The sequence below is a fragment of the Haliaeetus albicilla genome, chromosome 7, assembly GCF_947461875.1.
Source record: "Haliaeetus albicilla chromosome 7, bHalAlb1.1, whole genome shotgun sequence".
Taxonomy (NCBI): Eukaryota; Metazoa; Chordata; class Aves; order Accipitriformes; family Accipitridae; genus Haliaeetus; species Haliaeetus albicilla.
The window spans coordinates 4243827-4265532 of record NC_091489.1 but is presented as its reverse complement, the minus strand read 5'-3'; the positions used below and the strand labels follow the sequence as shown (position 1 = coordinate 4265532).

The following is a 21706-nucleotide window of genomic DNA, read 5'->3' as shown; positions in this document are numbered from 1 at the left end:
AGAAAAAAAGTGGGTTTGTGTCGCTTTGGATTGCAGTCTGTAATGAAATCATATTGGCTGGTGAGGCAGTTATAAAAATGTATTAGCAGGCAGTAAGTGAAGAAAGCAAAGTTTGACAGACAAAATTTCCATATGTTCGAACAGAGTAGCTTGCCAAGGCTTCGTAATTTGCAGTGATTGCATCCAAAACATTAAACTTTATTGTAGGAACAGAATCAAATTGTTTTCCAGACACACTTTTAAAAACCATGTAGCACTACATATTTTCTTTCTTCTTTTTCTTCTTTTTTTTTTCCTTTTTTGTGAAGGTTGCATGAGAATAGCAGTAGTGTTTCAATTTTTTGGAATTTGCTTCTGATCCTAATTGAGGTGCCATGCTATTTTTAAAAAGAGAGGGAGAAGAAGAAGATGTGAAAAAACCAAACCACCACTATCTGGAAATATTTTCATTTCATTGAATATGTGAGGGTTTTTTCCCCCCAAATACATACATGTTCCAGATATTACTGTGAAATTGCATCGATCTGGGCTGTTATAATCACCAACTCTTTGTTCCAACTGGAAATCCTAAACTCGGGTTTAACTTTAAATCTAGTCTTGGCACTGGGCTGAAATAGCGAAGCAATTCCTGGCCCTGTATCAGGGGGACACGTTACAGCCCACTGGTTTGTTCCCAGTGTTCAAGAATCCCAGTGCAGAGAAACTAAATGGGAGACTGTCCCTGCTATTTTTTATTAAATCAGTTATTTTAACCAGGGGAGTAATTCAGCAATCCCAACGGCTAAAAGCATGACAAGTATTCGTACCAACGGCAGGTTTTTAATAGGGCGGTGAACGCAATTTTTGCTTTTACTATTTTCAGCCAGCGGGATTTGAAGCTGTTCAGGGTTGCTGTAACCCAAAGTACAAGATGATGGCTGTGATGTACCGTGGAGCAGGAGCCAGATGGCAACCAAATTATATGGTATTAGAACACCCCGACTGTTACCATCATGACTGGTTTTTTTTTTTCTCCAAAAAGCAAATGTCAGCGTTGATGCAGGGTGTGAAGAACCCTGGTGTTTAGGTGAGGTTTGGAGTGAAGAAGAGGATGGTTCAGACTCCATCAATATATTGTTTACCAATATAAGCAATACGGCAGTAGCATGTTTTCCTTAAACTGTCTCCTATAATTTTCTGGGGTGTTTTTCCTCATGGTATGTGTTTAATACTGTCACCTTTTGGGTATGAGAGTTTCACACACTTTTTAAAAATGCTACAAAATAGTTTAGACTTTTTAGGCACACGGTCTATGAAAAACAGGCACTGGTTTCATCCTGATGGATGTATAGATTTAAGATGACACTTGAAAGAAGTTGCAGTCTAAAGCTAGAAAAGGAAATAAACTCAGACGTTTGGCTCATTTATGGGTTCTTATTTAACGAAGGACACAGCAGATGCTGATTGATACTGTGTTATTCAGAACTGCATTTCATTGTGATAAATACTAAAGCGCTTCTCACCTGGGCTTCCTCTCAACATATTGGCAATATGCAGGCTATGCAGCTTAGCCCTGTAAGGGCTTTCTTTGGGCAGCAAGATGTATCTTCCACCAGGGGATACTAAAATGGCAACAAAACACATCTAGAACAAAATGTAAACCAACTAATGAGCTGTGGATGCTGATTGCCAGCGTAGCTGAGAAAAGATTCCTGTTTGAAGAGAGGGGACTCTGTAAAGAAATGATTTCTGAACAGCCATTTTTAGAGTCTTTCAACAACTAAAATAACTAAAAATTTGCTTTATATAGCAGAGGGTGACCTATGTGGTAAAGCAGGATGGGCCTTTGTCTGACTTTGCTCCTGCTTGTTTTCAGCCCAATGGCTTTTTTTCAGTCGTGCACCTAATACAACCAGCTTTTGTTTGATTTAATTGAAGTTTTCAGCCACAAAAAAGAGCCAGGATGGGTATGGTAGGCAGTGTTTCAGCTTGGGATTTGAATTTATTGCTTGCGCTCTACAGAAGTTTGCACAGTATTTCATCAACTCTCATGAAAATTTTACGCTACCAGACCTCATTCTGTTCCACTCCACACACTGATTTCCAGGAAAAGTATGGGTTTAATTTATGTTAAGATATTATCAGAAGTTTGGGGTATTTCTGTGGTACTCTGGCTTAAGTTCTATAAAATGCTTCATTAAAAAGGAATATAAAAGCCAGCAAGTGTTCGACAAAGTTTCAAGGATGGGAAGGCAGCTTAATCACATACTTTGATTTTCACAAGTACTAAAGTTAAGTGGCTAACAGGGTTCATCCAAAACGTGTGCGCACATCCTCACCCGATACTTCTGAACCTTCTCATCCTCTTTTTCAGCGCCCTTTCCATTAGCTTATCCTTTAATTAATTTCTGCCCCAAATGTTGAAGCTGTGGTGCAGCCTTCCTTCTCTCTGGTTCTCTTTTCCCTGAGGTGTGGGGTATTTTTTTCAACTCTTTGAAAAGAGTTGAAGAATCCCCCCAGGGCTTCGGGGTCTTCCCCTGGGTTTGTGCCTTGCCTGCCTGTGCGTGGGGACCACTGGCTGCTGAGGGTTGTAAAATAAATAGTAACAGGGGAGGATTTTGTCGTGGTTCAGCAGACAGTATCGGGAATTAATGAGGATCTGGCACATGGCTTGCAATTAGTCAATGGCAGTCTTAAATTATTCATAAACGTTTTTGACAGTCCGGCTAGGAAAACATTGATGCTGCATTTCTCTTCCAAAGACGGCGTGGTGAAATAAAATGACTTCTGCTGGCACATGGAGGTCATTTTGGTGGCTGGTGGGACAACCAGCGTGTTCTCAGCACTCGTGTCCAAACCAATGTGGCACTGAGGGTTTTCTTAATGGCGAGATGCTTACCAGCATCCTCCGCCCGCTGGGAGCCCTGACGTTACAAAGCCTGAAGTCATTAAATGTCCCACCAGGCTGGCAGGAGAGGAGGTTTGCTTTGCTGTTGGCAGTGACTGGTGGTGTTGGGAGGTCTGGAGGGGAGGAAGGTTGGATACAGGTAGGTAAGTGGGTATGTCTCTTCTCAGGGTTTTGTTAAGCCTTTTTTAGGACAGGGTATGCTATTCCCAGGTTAGAGCCAAGATGTGTATATTCATGATTCATTCTTTAGCACTTGGATAAAGACCGATCTTTAGGATATCCCTTTTCTGTTTGGGGTTGTGGTCAAAGGTTTAGGTGTCACACAGCCTCAAAGCTATCCGCACCTCTAAAAAGAAACCAAGATTTGAGTCCAGGTCTCCACTGTGTAAAGCAGGACCTGATTGGATCCCATAGCTTTTATATTTAATCAGTCTTGTCTCTGCATTAGCCCCCAAGACCATTTGGTACCTGTTAGACTTCTGGCTTTCAGAAGAGTGTTATTGTACATTTTCACTCACTAACACAATGTACCACGTATATACACGCACGCACGAGTAAAGCAAAGCTGTAGCTTATCAAGCACAAATCTTAGCTTGATGTTTTCCAAATGGAGTCTTTTGATTTTTTTTTTAATTTTTTCATTTAATTTCCCATATATACTATTGGCGGCATAATGCAAACAAAAATTTTCCCTCGTCAAATGCACTGCTGGAACGCTTAATTTGCATGCAATCGAACCGCTCCAGCTGGTTATCTCTGCCACGTCCGTGTGCTGTTGCTCTTGCAATGTGCCGTCCGCTGGTGGGAAGCCCATCGGTCCCACTGACGCCGGGAGCCAGACTGGTGCTGCCGCAGCCAGGAGCTGCGATGGAGACGTGGGGACGCGCGGCCCCCGGGGCTGCCTCGGCACCGCTGGCGGCAGCAGCCTCGCTGCCTCGGCCCTTCCCACCGCCAGCGATTTTTGCTTCTCCAGCATCTTCCTGTGCCAGCGCATCCCGCTGCGCTCGCGTGACAGACCCCAGCAAGGGGAATCAAACGAGCTGCTTGTGAGCTCATGCAATTCAAAAGGCATCTCCACCCTAGGATAAATTTAAAGCACATTCATCATTTTCAAGTGGGAATAAAAATACAGCTCCTGTCTGCAGCATTTTCTGTATCAGTTTAAAAAAAAAAAAGGAAATTCAAAATACCTAATATTTTTAAATACAAGCTGTTTTCCTTAGACACATCTGATGTAACATTAAATCCCAGCCCCTTCAGCGGCTCTGGTTTAACAGATCAGCTCCCTGGTCACGTCTGCCAAGGATTTCAAGGTGATTTGAGCCACGGGCATCAGTTCAGCGGTTCCCCAGGGAGAGTCCCAGTGCAGTGCTGGAGTCGGGGCACAGGGTGTACTGGGGCAGGGGGAGCAGGTCTTCTGCTGCTGGACTGGTTCAGAGGGAGGGGAGGGTGGTTGGGGGGGACTGGGAGGGAGCGGGCACTGGTGGGGTTCATAGCTTCCAGAGGGATTCATTCCACTGGGAGCGGAGCTCATCCCGGAGCGCAGAGCTTGACGTGGCACGCTGGTCCGTTCAAAAACCGCGTGTTTATATTTACAGTGAGATCTTCAGGATGGTAGCACGTCTATAACTTCTTCCCACGTAGATAAAGCATCCCCCTGTCGTTATTAGATAAACTATTTTCGATGAGTTCAGTGGAAAGCCTAGTGCAGTAGCACGGTCCGTACCCCAGCGCCCGCACGGCCGCGAGTGAAGAAATGGCAGACGTCAGCGGTTGCTGAATGCTGTTTGTACTTTTTTAAATGTCTGAGGGCTTTTAAAACTTCAAAGAAACCAAACCATCTCCACTGGAAGCAGCTAATGTAAATGATGGGAGTGTGATCGTGCCAAGAGATAACGCTGAGCAAACTGATAGGTTTTTTTACTTAAATCCTTCTGCAGTCCCGCTTGGGGAACTCCTCCTCTGCGGCTTCATGGGATTTTCTTTTAAAATACACCATGGAGACATCTAGATTTTGTATGGTTGTTTTCGTCTGCAGCATGCCGTGTGATCTCAAAACAAATTGAACTCAACTTCTGTGATCCACAGCTCAAATTTTCCACAGCTTACCCCGTCAGCTTAAATATCTGTGTTGAATGTGAAGTACAGTGTGTGTGTTGCAGTTGGAAGGTGTGTTCAGAGCTGCCATACCAGGTCCAGGTCTGAAATCGTCTCCCATGGATGTAGCTCTATCCATGTCACTTAGCCCTGACTGGAAGGAATTATGTTCTCAAACTCAAAGTTTGCAGCTAAAACGCACAATGTGATGACTAACCTCCCCCTGAGTGGGAATCACCTGCTGGCTTTGCGGCCACCTTCTGAAAGTTTTTAATTAAGAAACCAATTTGATGGTAAAGTGGGAAGATCCAGCAACTGTTTCTGTCAGCAGAAAGTGCTTCCATCACTTTTAAATTTTTTTTTTTATAGATTTATACGTGTCATCTTCCAATTACAGATCTCATAGGCAGAATGCACCATATGACTTGATCTTTCTAAACGCATCTGTGCACCGGCTCTGGGCATAATTGTTACTCTTTTTAGGTGTGTGTTCCCTAGATAGCTTGTGCCAAACGGAAAGAATGGCAAATACCCTCTCCCTCCACCCCCAAATGTTCCTGAAAAGGTTTCAAGGCTGGTTTGGGTTTAGTTGTAATTTTATTATAATCTAACACATAAAAAAATGGGAAAAGTAACAGGATCAATACCCCTGTTTTTAGGTGTTAGTGTTGCACCAGCATATGTGATCTGTTGGGGAGGTATTTCTTGCACTCTTTGTTAACTTTACGTTGCTTGCCACTCCGCTTTTCCTTGTGAAAAGAGAAAATGTTTTGATTGCCGTACAGGAACATCCTATCAGCAATCTGGTTTTATTTATATACTTTGGAAGAGTTGAAATAACTTTGCTTAGATTGATTTAACACTTCTAAGTGCTAAGATTTTTTTTTTTTTGTGCTCAACAGACATATTATATATCTGTATATTGAACAGACATACAGTACTTCGTCACAGGGGTAGCTGCCTTGGAAAGCGTACCGTTCTGCCTGTGGCAGGGCCTTTGATTATGGTGACTTTAAGCAAGAAATTTCATTTCTCCAGCTACACTTTCCCTAGCTGTAAAACTACTTCTTCCTGTAAAATTCTCTGAACTCCTTTGGTGGAAAATGCTATGGTGGAAAATAAGCCAGATGCTTTTGACAACAAACCTGTGGGTAATAAGTAAGCTTGTATTTTTTTCACTTTTTGCAATGAAAAGATTTCTAAGGAAGATTAAACAGCAATTTCCAAACTATAGTTTTACTGTTAGCATTGATGTTTATGTTCTTTCACTGTGTTTCTTGTATATAGTACGCTTCGCACCTTATAGACCTCCCGACATCTCTCTGAAACCGCTGCTCTTTGAGGTGCCCAGCATCACCACCGAGTCCGTCTTCGTTGGCCGGGACTGGGTGTTCCACGAGATAGATGCGCAGCTGCAGAGTTCAAACGCCAGCGTCAACCGAGGTGTAGTGATTGTTGGGAACATTGGGTTTGGAAAAACGGCCATCATCTCCAGACTGGTTGCGCTCAGCTGCCATGGCACACGGATGAGACAGATTGCTTCTGATAGCCCGCATGCCTCTCCGAAACGTAAGTACAACAGTACACAGATCTTAAAAAAACTGGAGACTTTTTCCATCAGCTTTTGTAATGGTTTTGGCTGAAAAGATCCCATTCCTTTCCAGGCTTAAGAAATCAGCTTAGTCTTTGTTGCAAAGCAAAGGAAGCACCTGTCAGCAATATTTATACTGCTCCTGTTCCAAGTCTACCTTTTGGAGAGTCAAAATAGTCTGTCTTTTATTTCTCTGATTTAGAAAAATCACAGATTTTCTCTGATTGGGAAGACTCCAATTTTAATTGCCAGTATTTTGTTATTACAAATACATGCCAGCGCATTCTCTTTCCTGTATGTTTTGTTTATCTCAGTTTATCATGGTATAAATGTTCGGGGTGGGTTGCAAGCCCATGTAGGCTCTGCACGCAGCATTGCTCTACCTCTTGCGGTCCCATCCAATTCACATCACTCTGTGCTGACATGTTCGCAGGTGGGGATGACAACATTTTAAAATCATTCAGCTCTCAGTTAAGTGAGTAAGATAGGACTAAAAATACTGGGTTAGGTACCTAAAGGTATCTTTAAGGATCTAGGTCACTGTATCTCAGTGAAACTGTAGTTAAATCTGTTTACTGGAACGCAGTACTGTTAGCCATGTCGAAATATCTGAAATGTCACCGAATGTTGGCATGTTGAATAGTGTCACTTGTCAGAGCTAAATGAACAATGCATAGTGAAAGGCAGGGCTTGTTTCTGTATTTTAACTGCAGTGCACCAACTGTATGTCTCCCCAGTCTGCTTAGAGGGATTGTGGAGATTAAAGAGACTACTGTACTTAACTGTTTCTGGACTAAAAGCTTGGATATTTCAAATGAGAAGGTGCCCTGCATCTTTCATGCACAAAGGATGAAGATCCTTGGTCACACCTAACATGCTGCTGTTGTTTAGTTCGCACTCTGGTTTGTTCCTGAAGTTGAAAGCTGAATGATTTCTTAGTGTTAGTTACTGGGATGGAGACCTTCAGAATCAATCAACTAATTTGACTTTATTTCCTAAAGAGATCACAAGTCCTAGTCTTACTATAGAAGATAATGATTATTCTGCAAGTTTCTTTGATTTTTTTTTTTTTAACATGCTGAAAAAGTATTATGCTTAGTAAAATCTGTGTTTAATAATAAATGCTAATCAGGTCACCTGACTATACTACAGCAGTTGTGCTATCAGCATAAGTAAACTGGCATAAATAGAGCCTCATACTCTTAATTCTTGTCTCAGAAAAATAATACAGGTGGAGGTGTTGCTGCATTCTCAAAATCAAAAATGTGCATCACTGCTAACACATTCAGGGCTTAATTATGTAGGCAGTAGTCATCCTCCTTTGTTGTTTGCCATTAAATGGGTCATTGTTTGCATTACGATTTCAAGTCAAGCTCAAGGATGCATTGCAGCAATCCATTCAGGAAAATCCTCTGCTAGTACAGACTGCACTTAAGAGGACTGTTGCTTTTAAAATGTTCCTAAAATAAAGAAATCAGTAATTGGACAACATCAGGTACAGCATGTTTTAGCATCATTGAAAAATACTCTGTATGAGTACTGATGAGCAAAAATAAGAGTTGCTTGAAAATGTTTGAAAATGTTACCCACAAAGGCCAGGTGAATGGACAGTTGTAACAATCTGCCAGTAAAGCCAATTTCTGCTTTGCCAGGCAAAAGAAATGGCTAAAACGCAATAGAAAGCAGTTAAACTTGACAGAGATGATTCCGGTATAATTCATTATTTGCTTGCAAGCCTTTTCCAGATCCTGGTGCTACTCCTGCTTCGTTCCCTCTGATTACATTAATGGGCTTCAGATGAATATGTTAGCTGTGGCTCTCCATTTATTTATGTTATAAAATTGGTACATAATTCAGAAAAATTGGCTGTCTCCACTGAAGGACTCAGAACCAAATTAACCAGCAATAGTTCATAATGAGGGAAGATCTATTGGCAGAACCGCAGAGTAGGAGAGCACTGCACTAAAATGTACCAAACTTGAAGATAGAGCATAACTTTGAGAGCACACAATTCACTCAATTATTGTGATTATTTTAAAGTCAATGAAATTACAGTGGAGAAGATGAATAAGGCAAGCTCAATGCTTTATCTTAGCGGTCCTTCCCAAAAGTGCTACTTCCAAAAGAAGTTTCTTGGGGAGCCTCTGGCCTGGCTGGCTGGTGTCACAATCTCTTGCTGCCTGAAATCCTAACCGGAGTATTTGTGGAAAGTATTTTAGCTGCCATGCATGACCTGCTAGAAAACAGCAGCTGCCTAGGCTGCAATAATAATGTCGGTCGTGCTTGTCCTGCAGCAATTCATAACCTCTTTCCTTGGGACAGATGTGGATGCAAACCGAGAGCTGCCCTTAACCCAGCCGCCTTCTGCTCACTCGTCAATCACCAGCGGGAGCTGCCCGGGGACTCCCGAAATGCGCCGGCGCCAGGAAGAGGCCATGCGGAGACTTGCTTCACAGGTACGGAAACATTTGTCTTGGGATTTTTTTTTTGGTCCTTGGGAAAAATGTCAGTTTTAGTGGAACCGGTTGGAAGGTCTCCTGCCTTACATCACTTGGTGCACTGGAAAATGTGTGCGTTCAAATGCTTACTGGGAGAGAGTCTAGAGAAAAACTTCTGGAACAAGTTTTATTAGCCGAGGAAAGTTATTTCTGTAAAATGAAATTCCCATTACATCAAATACACTCCCTTTCTACTCTGAGAGTTTACCTTTCCCAGCCATCATACTTTATCCTTACAAATGTTATGATATGACATAGTTACGGGAATAATTGTTAATTTTTCTTCAACAGTGAAAACAAAATTGCCAAGTGTTTGACCACTGTTTGATTTTGAAAAGAGCAGGTATCATACGGAGGGTAAAGGCACAGATTGTGAGTGTTACTGCTGTGTCTGTGCTTAGGTGTTTTTTGGAAAAGTCTACAAAACAGATCATAGCCTTTTGAGCAATACACAAATTGTTTATGGCAAGAGTGGATTGTATATAACATGATTGCTTACTCTAGGGGAGATTTACAGCTTGAATTTTATTGTATTACTGAGATTTAGCCCTACTTTTGTGGTGGTGGGAAGGTGCCATTATATTGCTTTGAAATCCGAGGAGCTTGCTCCTCCTACACCTTTTGAGAGGATGTGAGCAGTTAATGCTTTCCTGTTGCCTGCTCCCACTTTGGAGAGGAAAATGTCAAGCAAAGTCTTTGTTCTAAATTATTACCAGGACGTGTTTTGCTTGGCTTTTTGTGCCAGATACTGTCTTGTCCTATCTGCTTTTCTGCTGGACCCAGATGGCAAGGCAGAGAGCGTGCGGTATCAGTGTAAATAAATATTAAGACTTGTTATTCTCCTCTTCCACGTGGAGTTCTTGAAAGGAATGCAATGGCCAGGTCTGTTTTTGTTCAGGATACATTAGTCATCGTATTCCTTGCGAATCTTAAGCATTACAGACTACCAGAAAGCCAGTAAAGTGTGTACTATCTCTGCTTAAAATACCTCATCTATCTTGACTTTCTTCCCCTGGGTGCTTAAGTAATCCTACTGGATACGTAACTGATAAATGGATACAGTTTTAGCTTCAGTTTCCTCCTGTTAGCTTCAGTTTCCTCCTGAAAAAGGTAAGGGATATGACTTTTTCAAACAGCGTGTCGCATCCACTGCATAGATCATGCACAGGAGCTTTTTTGCATCTCTGCTCACTGGAGAAAAGAGCAAGAAACAATCTTTATAGCCAAAAATAAGGTAAAAATAGGTTGTTACACCTTGGCTGCAGACTCCTTTAGGACAGGGTTTTAAAGCTCTGCTCATCCCCTCGCCAAAGTTTTTTTGCAAAACAAATCCTGTGTTTTGCTGTCAGAACATAACAAATGAGTTAGGAAGATGTACTACCTCTTGTGCTAGCAGCAGGATTACAGACTTTTAGTATGATTATTAATCTCCCAGTAAATCTCAACTACTGTAAATGTAGGCAGATTCCAGAAATAACCATCACCAGCTTCCAAACATTAGGCCTTCATGAAAAGATCAATGCCAAGGCTGATGAGTTGACCTTAGAGTACTTGGAATCACTGCTTCTACCCGAATAGCTGACACAGCATGCAGAACTTCTGAAAAGCTTCATAGTGTTTAGCAAACAGTTCCTGGGATGAGTCAGAGCAGCAGCGGCACGGCTTGATTCAGCATTCGGAGACCTTGGGTCTATTCCCAGCTTTGCCGTTAGCCTTGTTGGGATCCTTGGAGACCAGCATCTCATCTGCCTGCCTCCATTTCCCTGCCTATTAAAAGAAAAGTGATCCACGCAGCTAATGGTCCTTTGATATCTGATGCTGGAAGGAATACGTAACTAGGTGTTACTTGGTTTTCTCGATTCAGAAGAGCAGTTGTCTTCCAGGTAGTGCTGCAGTGTGTGGCTGGATGAAGGCATGCGTTGAAATAAAGCACAAGCTTATATCCTGATTCAGAGCTTCATTTCCTACCACAGAGGGAAATTTTTCTGAAAGTATAGGAGGTTTTTTGGTTGGTTTTTTTTTTTTTAGCTCCATATTCCTGCTGATGATTCTCTATCATAAACAACAATTCTGTTTTTATTGCATCAGAGCCTTTTCCAGCACTGCTGCGCAGCATGCTACAAACAGTAAGTTTGATGGATTATCAAGCCTCAGGAAGGGAAATAAAGGCAAATAAAATGGTTTAGGATGTTTGTCAAATTGATAGCTGGAAGTCGTGTGCCTAGTGCACTCTTAGTAACCTCCTGAGTAGTACAACTCGGCTTCACCACTGATGAATACTTGCTGTCAACAGCAGATAAATTGATTTGCTTAGAAAGACCCATGCCGTATGATGTCCTTCTAGATAAAACAAACACTGACTATTCCACCCCAGCTGTGGTTTTTGAAGTCTCTGAGTGACACTGGGAGAAAAAGGATTACTGACCTGGCAACAGAATTGAAAATCCATTAAAATAACAGTGTTGAGCTCTTTGTTCTGTGTGCGATCGCCTCATTCAGAAACTCAATCACACACATCTAACTTGCCTTTGAGAGATTGTGAGAATTTGTTGTTCATAAGAGGCTTTGAAGATGATGAACTCCTAAACAGAGCAAATACGCTGAATGTCTTAGTAGACAATAGTAAAAATAGTTGTTTAAAATAATTTAGCTGCCTATCTGAATGTCTGATGCCACATTCTCCAACAGTCTTTCTTGGGGACAGTTTAGGAAAACCCTTCATATAGATAAGCTAAAGGCTCTCCAAAGTCTAATCTAAAAAAGAAAAGGAGGAAAAAAAAAAGCAGAATGTCCTTTGGTGCAGGAGAAAGGGAGAGAAGAGCAGCATATTCCTGTATCTGTAGTTGTGGAATAAAAAAAGAATTGCTGATGGCCTACTTAAAACAGTTTTTGTTCAGCTGGCTGAAGAAAAAAGAGCCTGAGGAAGTGAAGGGAAGACTGACCCATCCGTAGGTTAGTCTGGTTGGAGAAGTATTTCTTGGACATGTGTGTTCTGTAGTTGCATTAAGACTAGAGTCAGAACTGAAGTAGGGAAGAAAGTGTTGACAGTGATGGACAGCCACAATTGTCAGGAGTATTTTAGGAGATACACAAAATCTGTGTAAGGAGCTAGATAAAGCTATGTGCAGATGTTCCACCTCTGCTTGCACTGAGCAGAGCAGGATGGTCTCAGGTTGTGCTGTGGTCATTGTGCTAGAGAAATGCAGATCATTATGAAAGCGATTAATAATATACTAACAGGCTTAAGTAATGGTTGGCGCAGGCTCCAGAATGCTAGTGGGAAGCACGCAGTCCCTCTCACCCACTCCGTTCCTTCTGAAAATGTCACTTATCCCAAAACTCAGAAGTTGTGTGTTTATGATGACAGAAATGAAAGGTGAACAGTTGCTTTTCCTCCTCTGGATTATTCAGGGTTGTACTTTTCTGCTTGTTTTTCACGCACTAAGTTCTTGGGGGCAAGGGTTGCTTTTAGCTCTTGTTGCCAGAGATGAACAAATCATTAATTTTAAAAATAAGTAACCAAAGGCTGCTTAGCAGGAGCTCCACTCAGTCTTGCCATGCTGGAAAAGAGCATTATTTTGTTGTATTCTTAGGGAGCAGTTTGAAGTCATCCATGATTTCTAGTTCAGTGTTCATCAGCAAACTAATGGAGAAGAAAAATGCTTAGAAATGAGGCAGTTCAGAAAACCAGTATCAGGTGTGATTTTTGTCCTCAAAAGCTGTGCCAGGAAAACTGTATCCAACTGGTGTAGGAGTTATCTGAAGTTATCCTCACTGGTGGGTCCTAGGAGGAGAAAAACATCAAAAACAGAGGGCAAAATTCCCTTCCTCCCAAACCCTGGTGGGCAGCTGTTGAGGTTTCTCATGTCTCAGTCCATCTCTTCGGTCAGAAATGGAGTCTTTTGCCATACGAGCACCGATCGTGGCAGGAAGGGTTGGATACTTTTCAGGGTTTGCAGTAGTTTCTCCTGAAAGAATGAGAGAAAACAAGGAGCTTAAAATGGACATTGCTCTGTTCGTTTTGTCATTTCTCTTCCCAACAGCTCATCTTACTCAGATTTTGGAAGTGGAAGCAGAGTGATTCTGCCTTGAGAGATTAGGGGAGAAAATACTGGAAGTATAATAATGCCCTTGTATAATTTACCTGGAGCATCACCCCAGTCTGCTCTGGCTGGCCTGTTCCAGCTCCTAGTGATCATTTTGGATATGTCAAGGGAGAATATTTTTAAAAGGGAAAGTTCAAAGTCTTGCTGTCACACCAGGGCTGTGTTCAAGGTTGTGGTTGGCATTGTGTAGACAGGGATAAAGAAGCGTGCCAGGAAACTTGAGGCATCAAGAGGTAAATGCCTCGCCTTCCATTTCCTTGCAAGGAAAATATTAAGTATAAGGCAATGTTAATAGCTTCTTAGCAGAGATTTCTGTGAATCAATTTCCTAATTTTAAAGATAGCATTAATCCTTGCTGGGAACTGAGCTGGCACAATCCCCTTTTTTCCCTTTCACTCGTGGGCTTCTCCTGCTTCCAAGGAGGAGCTGAGGCAGTGGCTCCTGCTGGACTTCCCACTGGTCGTGGTGAGGAGCGTGGGGATGTGTGTCAGACCCCAGCTCTCAGCAGCAGACTTTGGAGACATCCTTGGTGGGGAGGTTTCTCTGCAACTTTTCCTCCATCCCATCTTGGTAGGGGTTTGCACCATAGCATGGAGTAGGGAGACTTGCAGGGAAGGAGGACAAGAGCAGTTGTCTTGCCAGATCTGGCAAACTCTCAGAAGTCATGAATAAAACTACTCGCATTGCAACACCATTCTTGACACTTGCAAATAAAACATAAGCCTTTCTGGCAAAACTGCTTGGTTAGTCTTTTGTTTTAATATATATGCATGTATTATGGAAATAAGTTTGCAGGATTGCTGAATTTATTTCAAGTCTTCCCTCCGACAATGAGCAGGCTGCCAGTTTTTTTGCAATGCCAACAAGTCAAGCTAGACTTGGCTCCTTCGCTGCAATAGATGCCTACCAGCTTTCCTGGTGAGCTAGGCATGTATAGCTGAATACGTAGCTTCATGTAACTGTAAACCCATCTACTGCGGTTTAGTGCTTATAAACATATTGCCTGATATCACGGAACGACTCTAAGGTGAAACTGGAAAAAAAAAGTTGTGAATATAAACAGTAAGGTTTTTAAACCTAAGATCCATAAAAAGGCGGCACTGCACACCTCTCCCATGTTGCGCCTTGCTTTTCCTGCCTTTTTACTGTTTAATCTTTTATCCGCTAAAATACTTCTCGACTTTACTTCCTCTGGCCAGGGTAGGTCAGTGACCATCGCTACGTCACCACGTGGCTGTCCTTGCAGTGCTGCCTTTCTGTCTCCAAATGATGCTAGGCAATGTATAACTGGGGCTGATGCAGCTCAGCTGGAGCATGACCTTAGAATCAGAGAATCATTTAGGTTGGAAAAGACCCTTAAGATCATTGAGTCCAACTGTAAACCTAACGCTGCCAAGTCCACCACTAAACCGTGTACCTCAGTGCCAGGTTTACACGTCTTTCAAATAGCTTCAGGGATGGTGACTCAACCTGGCTTGTCTGGAGCTGGTCCTTCACCTCAGAGAAATGAAGTGAGAAGCTTTCCCGCCAGCCCTCGCCTGTGTCGAAAAATACTGACCCACAAATACGTGTCCTAGGTGACCTTTGCCTTTCAGCAAGGGGCACCGGCGCCGTTCAGAGGTACGACAGCCCAAGGTGAGATCAGTTCAGCTCAAAGGAAGAAGCCTGAACTGTGTCCCCTCTGGTTAGGGTCACCTTCCCCCTTTTTCCCTGAAGGTTTTATCCCTTACTCACAGAGGATTTTTAATGGATCGGCTACGCAGTTTTAAATAACCCATTGAACAGCTATATTCTTTGGGTTTCTGGATGCTGTGTGGTTGCTTGTGGTAGCAGCACTTAAACAAATGGACCTGAAAGCCAGCTCTGCTGCGCTAATGGGTCGTACCCTATGTCGAGCAGCTGTACGTCCATTGCATTAGCGCACTCGGCTGATGCTGAGCACGGCTGGTGGCTTCAGAGGCTCTTCTCCCCATCCTCCAAGCCATAAGCCAAAGTGTCATTATCGTTGCTGCAGGCGTATAGAAAGAAAGGGAGTACTCCTACCTTACAGAGAGGTGGAGGGATTCATTACTTCTGAGCCTTGATGCCCTGCGACACTAATGAGTTTCAGAGGGCATTTGCTGGCATTCTCGGCTATGTAAAAGTAATGAATGTTCCCAACAAACTGGGTCACCACATACATGCACAGTCATGTGCAATGGATAAAATACAGCAGTGCTGATTTCCATTTGCATTATTACAGCCAACGTTACGCTTGGCAAATGGCATTTTGGCAGGTAAAAGCATTAAACTGAATTTATTTGAAGCTATTTTGTATGGGTCAAAAAAAGATAAATCTTATTAGGTGCAGAAATGCGGTTAAAATACAGTGTTGAAGCCCTTTAAAAGCACTGGAGGAACTGGGGCGTTGCTGTGAGCTCAGGTGTCTGGGAGGTTGGTCCTTTTAGGGGGGCTTGGCAGAATGGCCTCCTTGCATGACATGCTTACAAAAGGAAGCAGAGACAAATCACACCAGAGGCGTGATGCCAAAGGAATGCTGCTTAAATGGAGGGATATTCTTTTTTGCAAATAGTGCCAGAGAACTGCTTAAAATTGGCCTGTCCTATTAAGTAAAAATAACTTATTTCCCTTGAGCCATCTTCAGCCCCTCTTTCCCCTTTGATGTTCACACTGTCCTTCCAGCCTTTCTCATATTACTGTTATCTCTCGCCTCTCCTGACATGTCATTTTCTCCCCTTTCTCTCTTTTCTTTCCCCCCTTCACAGTTCAGTCTCTTCTTTCCCTCTGTACTTTATAGGTGATACACAATCTCTTTTGTGCCTCCTCTTTTTCCGCTCTCTGTGCCCTCTCCAGCCTCTCCTTCTGCATTCATGCAGCTCTTCCCCTCCTCTTCCACTGGCGTTTCCCATTATCCTTGGAATAGCTGCTTTGCTTTTAATACACGAGTGTCTTCCTCCTTCTTCCAGCACCTGTTTTCCTAGGTCCTGACCTATATGAGGAAATCTCCCTTTTTTTTCTGATTTCATGGAATTCTTCCACATCTGCTCCGCTGAGCCCAAGCCAGGTGAAATCAGTAGCTTGGCCTTGGCGATCTGGAGCGCAGTTTGCATGGCCGTGATTCAGAAAAGCATTTTGGTGTGGGGAGGAGAGCTGCAGGAAAGATGTACGGTGTCTGCATGTCAGGATGGGGTGAAGGAGTGAACCCGAACAGAAGGACAGCAGAAAGGGTGGCAGGAAGGTGAAGGTTACGTCAGGCTGGATGAAGGGAGGAATGGGAAGTGGTTGGGGCAGAAAGGAGAGAGTAGGGTGGCTGGTATTTGGAAAGGTTGGGAGAAGAGACTCCTGAAGACCTACTGGATTTAACACCTAAAGAGAGTATGAATAATATCTTTCAGAATTCTGCTGTAGCAGTTAGGAAGATGATGTTTGTGTCATTTCTGAGTAAATGAGAGTTTTGGTGCTCCCCGACCCCACTTCAGGAGAGAATGGGGTTGTGCTGAACATTGGCCGTGGTTTGTTAGAGGCAGTGCTCCGCCTTCGCTGTGTCTGGTGTTTCTCAAGCCTTATAACACATCATTAATGTTTAAAATTGGCTAGCGAAAAGCTCACGATAAATGTACTTCTTTGGTGTGTAGCCAGCTAGACTCTCCAAATCATTTTAGGAGAGGAGATAATCATTGGAAGTAAAATATGCATCTTACAAGTGTGAATTACTTTGAAGCTCCCTTTCAAGCAAGAAAGGAAATTATACAAGTTTGTAACTTTTGGCATTTGATATTTAATGTAAACAACATAATGCCTTGGTTTCTCAGCGTGGAGTCACTCGTCTTGTCGAAACTGCATTCTCAGCCCTTACAAAAATGACATAAACAGATATTTTTGAACAGTTCTCTTGATCTAGGTGTTGCTTTTCTCATCCTTCGTTGTAATCCACTTCTCTTGCATTAGGGTTGCTTATAATGCCCATAGGCATTGTATACTGAATGTTTGAAATCCAGTGATTTAAATTTAATCAAACTTTAGAGCAAGGAATTTTTCCGCTTCCAACTTTGTAAACTTCATTTAACAAACCTGATAGCTGAAATAAAAGTTTAAAAGTTTTGGAAGTCCACTTTAGTGTTTATAGTGTTTAGTGCTATGTGATGACAAAGTTCAAATTGAAATGATTAGAAAAATTATGCCTTAAATTGTATCAGACAAAAATAAATGTTTACCTGTCACAACATCCAGTCATGCCCATACCTTTGGAAGAGTGATTTCATTTATTGTAAAACAGTTTCGGGGATTTTGTTTATGATGAGGGATGGTTGGAACTTTTTCAAGAAGGTTTTTAAAGCAAAGTATTTCCATTTATGGAAAATGAAGCTTTTATTGAGAGCACACCTTTCTCAATGAAAAGTTCATTTCCAGGCTGTACAAGTTGGTGGGTTGGTTTGTTTTTGTTTTTTTTTTCCTTGGATGTATTTCTTAGCTTGTCCAGTCAAGTAAAAGGAGGAGAGACTAACAACACCCCAGAATTACAACTAGCTTATGGAGTGGTCATTTCAGGTGCAGAACAAGGTCTGGACAGGGTCTCCCGTGTCTTAGAAGAGAATCCTAAGCAGTGGAGATGGTAATCTATCCCTCTTGCTGGATCCTTGAGCAGTTAATAAAGTATATAAAGTGAAATAATTGGAAAGAGACCTTCCCCAGAGCATTAATGGCTGGGTGTTAAAGGCATTCACCTAATTCAGGGGAGAAAGAACAGGGTTTGAACGTGTTTGGGGATGAGCCCCATCAACACCAACCCATTGCTTGTCCTGAAGTTTCTTTCATTCACTTTTCACATTAACCCTGGTCTCATTCCCAAGGGTGGAACAGGGAAATGCTTTGAAACCTTGAAAAGTTTTATAGGATGTGAAAACTGTTTCCCACCCAACTCTGGTTCTGTAAGTGAGGAGCCTGATTTCTAGCACCAGGCTCAGCTTGCAGCACTGGCTTTTGGCAGTCTCTCTTTGATTTGAAGATAGAGAAAATGTCACGGAGAATAAATAACATCAAGATGAAATTTTGGCACAGTTGCGTTTCTGAGAACATCATAATGCCTTTCCTTTAGTTGCCTTTCCAAAATATTCATTGCTTACTGGTTTAGCTTCAGATACACCTATTAAACATTGCATTTATCCTACTGTTTAAGGCTTAATCAATATACCAGTAAATCCAGCACAAGGATCGAGAGTGTATGTGAAGGGGCTTAAATTAATTGAGTTGTAACTGTATGTAAGTCCACATATCTAGCAGTGACCACTCTCTTCATGGGTACTAGGTGTGTCCCCTTTTCCACGACGTGGTTTTTCAGATTCCTGGACGAAGTTAATTGGCCACTCATAAAAAGGAGACTTTATTTTTGTGTCTACACACCTATTGTGTAGGAAATAAGAGCTCTGCATACAGCGATTTGGTTTCTGTTACTGGGAACCTGATATCAAGGGACGGCTGCTTAAGAACTTTGTACTGTGGAATCCACAAGTTATAATCCCCAAATAAATAGGATTGTTAAAAAGAAATCACTACCTTTATTATTGCTTTACCCAGTGCTGTTCTCTAAGGGAATACATTATATTTTAACTGGCTGGTAGGAAAACTTCTGTTAGGAATTTGGAGGTATCCATTAAAGCTTAAGCACATGTATTAGGTCTTGATGCTTGAAATAACAACCTGGCTTTATCATCGCTGTATGCATCACACCTCGTTTTGACTGTGAAAGGAAATGATTGCATTATACCCCATTGGTAATTTCATAGACTACTATTTAAAATTAAAAGCCAGTGCTGAGCCAGCAATGTGCGAGGACCCCACAGCCTCATGTTTTTATTTCTCGGTACCATCCTTGGCAGTGGCAGAGCTCAGAGCCTGGATGCACCACCCCGTCTGCCTTGGAGCCTGCTGCGAACCGAGCGCTGGTTATTGCAGGTGGAAAGCCAGAAAGCCTTAATCACGGCCAACAGCCGCAGGCCACGTTTCATCCGAGCTCACACAGCCTCCAGAGAGGCCACAGAAATCTCGTGTGCGCAGTGTCCTCGGTTATATTGTCCTTCCCATGTTCAGAAATGTGCTTTATTTTGCGATGTTTGTATTCTGTGCTACAGTGCTCCAGGGCAATGGTGGTTTTGGTGCGAAACTGATCCCACCTGCCTTGCTGCGGTATTTTTGGATATGAACAGTGACATTTGAAAAGAAAACCCAGTGAATGGGAGCTGGAGAAAAGCTTTTTGACCTGGCAGAGGCTCACGCCAAATGGCCAGGCGGTGCCACGAGAACGCTGGTGCCAGTAAGGGAGCAGGAGGAGCTGGGCACTGGAGCGGTACTGGAGCAGCCTGCTGAGTGTTTTACAAGCAGAGAGAGATTTTTGTGGACCTTTTTTATATTGCAAAAGAAAACAGGAAAGTTGGCAGATTGGACTGAGAAGATATCACTGGTTTTCTGCTTATTTTAATAAGTGGTCAGAATTTAGTGAGTTCTGGCAGAATTTGAAGAGCTGGGAAGATCAGGTGACCTGGGAAAAGATGAAGTTTTTTGGGGTTTTTTGTTTGTTTTTTTTTTTTTTAATCAAATTGATTTTCTGAACGAAGGGTGGGATCACAGTGAATGAGTAATGTATAGTAACTCTGACATTCCCCCCCTGTTCACGGGAATCCATCGTTTGCAGATGCTACCTTGCTGTAAGGTACTCAGCCTGTGCTCTCTGCCTGCTTCTACAGAGCCTGACATTTGAAAATAGCAAATAAAAAATAAGTTCAAGAAAACAATCACAAGTTATTACTGACACCAAGTCCTTAAACAGAGCTTGGAGCACAATCCTATCACTCCCTGCTCAGCGCAGCACTTCAGATATGTCAGTTACTGTCACTGTCCGACTCTGTGAGCAGCTACAGCTTAATTTCATTTATTCCTCAAGTGGCAGGTCCAGTCATTTTTCAGGATCAGTGCCTGTTTTTACCAACTGATTTGTCTGGATTCTTGTCACAGGTAGTTAACACTCGGTACTCTTAAAGACTTCACCTGCCAGAATACATCAAACTCACCAAACGAAAAATGCTGCTTTTAACAACTCGCCCGACTCGCGTCTGACGAAGATGCGGTTTTTGTTCCTTTTCTCTTTGCTAGGTTGTCGCTTATCACTACTGCCAAGCTGATAATGCCTACACCTGCCTGGTGCCAGAGTTTGTGCACAACGTGGCCGCCCTGCTCTGCCGCTCGCCGCAGTTCGTTGCCTACAGGGAGCAGCTCCTGCGAGAGCCCCACCTGCAAAGCATGCTCAGCCTGAGGTCCTGCGTGCAAGACCCCATGGCCTCCTTCCGAAGGGGAGTCCTGGAGCCCTTGGAAAATCTGCACAAAGGTATTGTAACGGCAGTCCCTATGCTCTCCCTGAGCAACCACACCCCTTTTTTTTATTATTATTTTAAACATGCTGCTTCGCTGCATCTGGGTGTTTAAACAAAGCTTCGCATGTCAAGAGCTGCAGGGAAGAGGTGAGATCTGGAGAAGCCGAGAATATGACATTGTGCTTGTCTGGAAGTGAGGGGTTAACCACCCCTCTCCTCCTGGTGTGCGTTTCAGGGCCATCCATGAAATGCTAATGACAGCGTGCGCTTGGCTTTCTCTTTTCTTGCTTTCTTTCACATCCCAAATCTGGCCTCACGGTTCTGAAGGTGAAAACAAGCAACAATTTTCATGGACAGCTCTGCTTATGGCAATGTATTCTGATTTAACCGTTTAGGGGGTGAATGTTTTTCCCTTTCCCTGCCATTATTTAGTGGACTTCTGAGAATTTGAAGCTTTGACCAAAAGACCCGATACCATAAAAAACTATAGGTACTCTGTGTAAAGCTTCAAGGGGAACTGGTAACAAGCCTTACCCTGATTATGGTTTTCACAGCTTTTTCTAATGCAGCATTGGTTTTGTCTCCTTTTCTTTCTTTCCTCTGCTAGATATAACCAATTCGTTGTGACAGTCGCTAGATTGAAGATCTTTGCTCGTTGCCATGAAAACTGTGAGAGCGTTGCAGAGTTCAGGACTCTCTTGTCCTGCAAAACGGTGTTTATTAAAATGGTGTGCTGCAAAAATAATTCAGATAATTTTCTGTTGCCACCCTACATCAGACAGTGCAGGAGCCAACGTGAAATAGATGCAGGTTCTACCAGATTCAAAGCCCTGTTGTTCAAATCAGCAATTCAAAACACAGTGTCCAAACCCTGAGCAGCAGCATCTGGGTCCAACATGCGTGGTTCCACCAGGCACAAAGCACACGTAGAGCCAGCACAGCTCGACAGCAGTTGATTTTCCTGGCATGGACAAATGTCACTGTAGGAGTAGCATGGCTAGTCTTTCTTACCAACACTCCTGGCAAAAAAAAAAAAAAAAAGATACATTTAGGAACCGCTGCTCTAAAGGAAAATAATATGTGGTTATTACAGTAACTCCTTGGGAGGTATTCCAGCTCTTGAATTCAGAGCATTTCGGAGGATGCTTATTTTTCTTGCCAAG

At 42.7% G+C, this 21706-nt stretch overlaps 1 protein-coding gene across 19 annotated transcripts in view; it reads left to right on the top strand.

The window, feature by feature from the left end:
• TANC2 (tetratricopeptide repeat, ankyrin repeat and coiled-coil containing 2) overlaps positions 1 to 21706 on the top strand; it is a 288324-nt gene that overhangs the window by 212117 nt on the left and 54501 nt on the right. For all 19 annotated transcript variants that reach the window (XM_069786690.1, XM_069786691.1, XM_069786705.1 and 16 more), the window contains 3 exons: positions 6272 to 6553; positions 8898 to 9031; positions 20326 to 20557. In XM_069786690.1, the coding sequence (XP_069642791.1) occupies positions 6272 to 6553; positions 8898 to 9031; positions 20326 to 20557 (648 nt within the window). The remainder of the gene's footprint in view (positions 1 to 6271; positions 6554 to 8897; positions 9032 to 20325; positions 20558 to 21706) is intronic.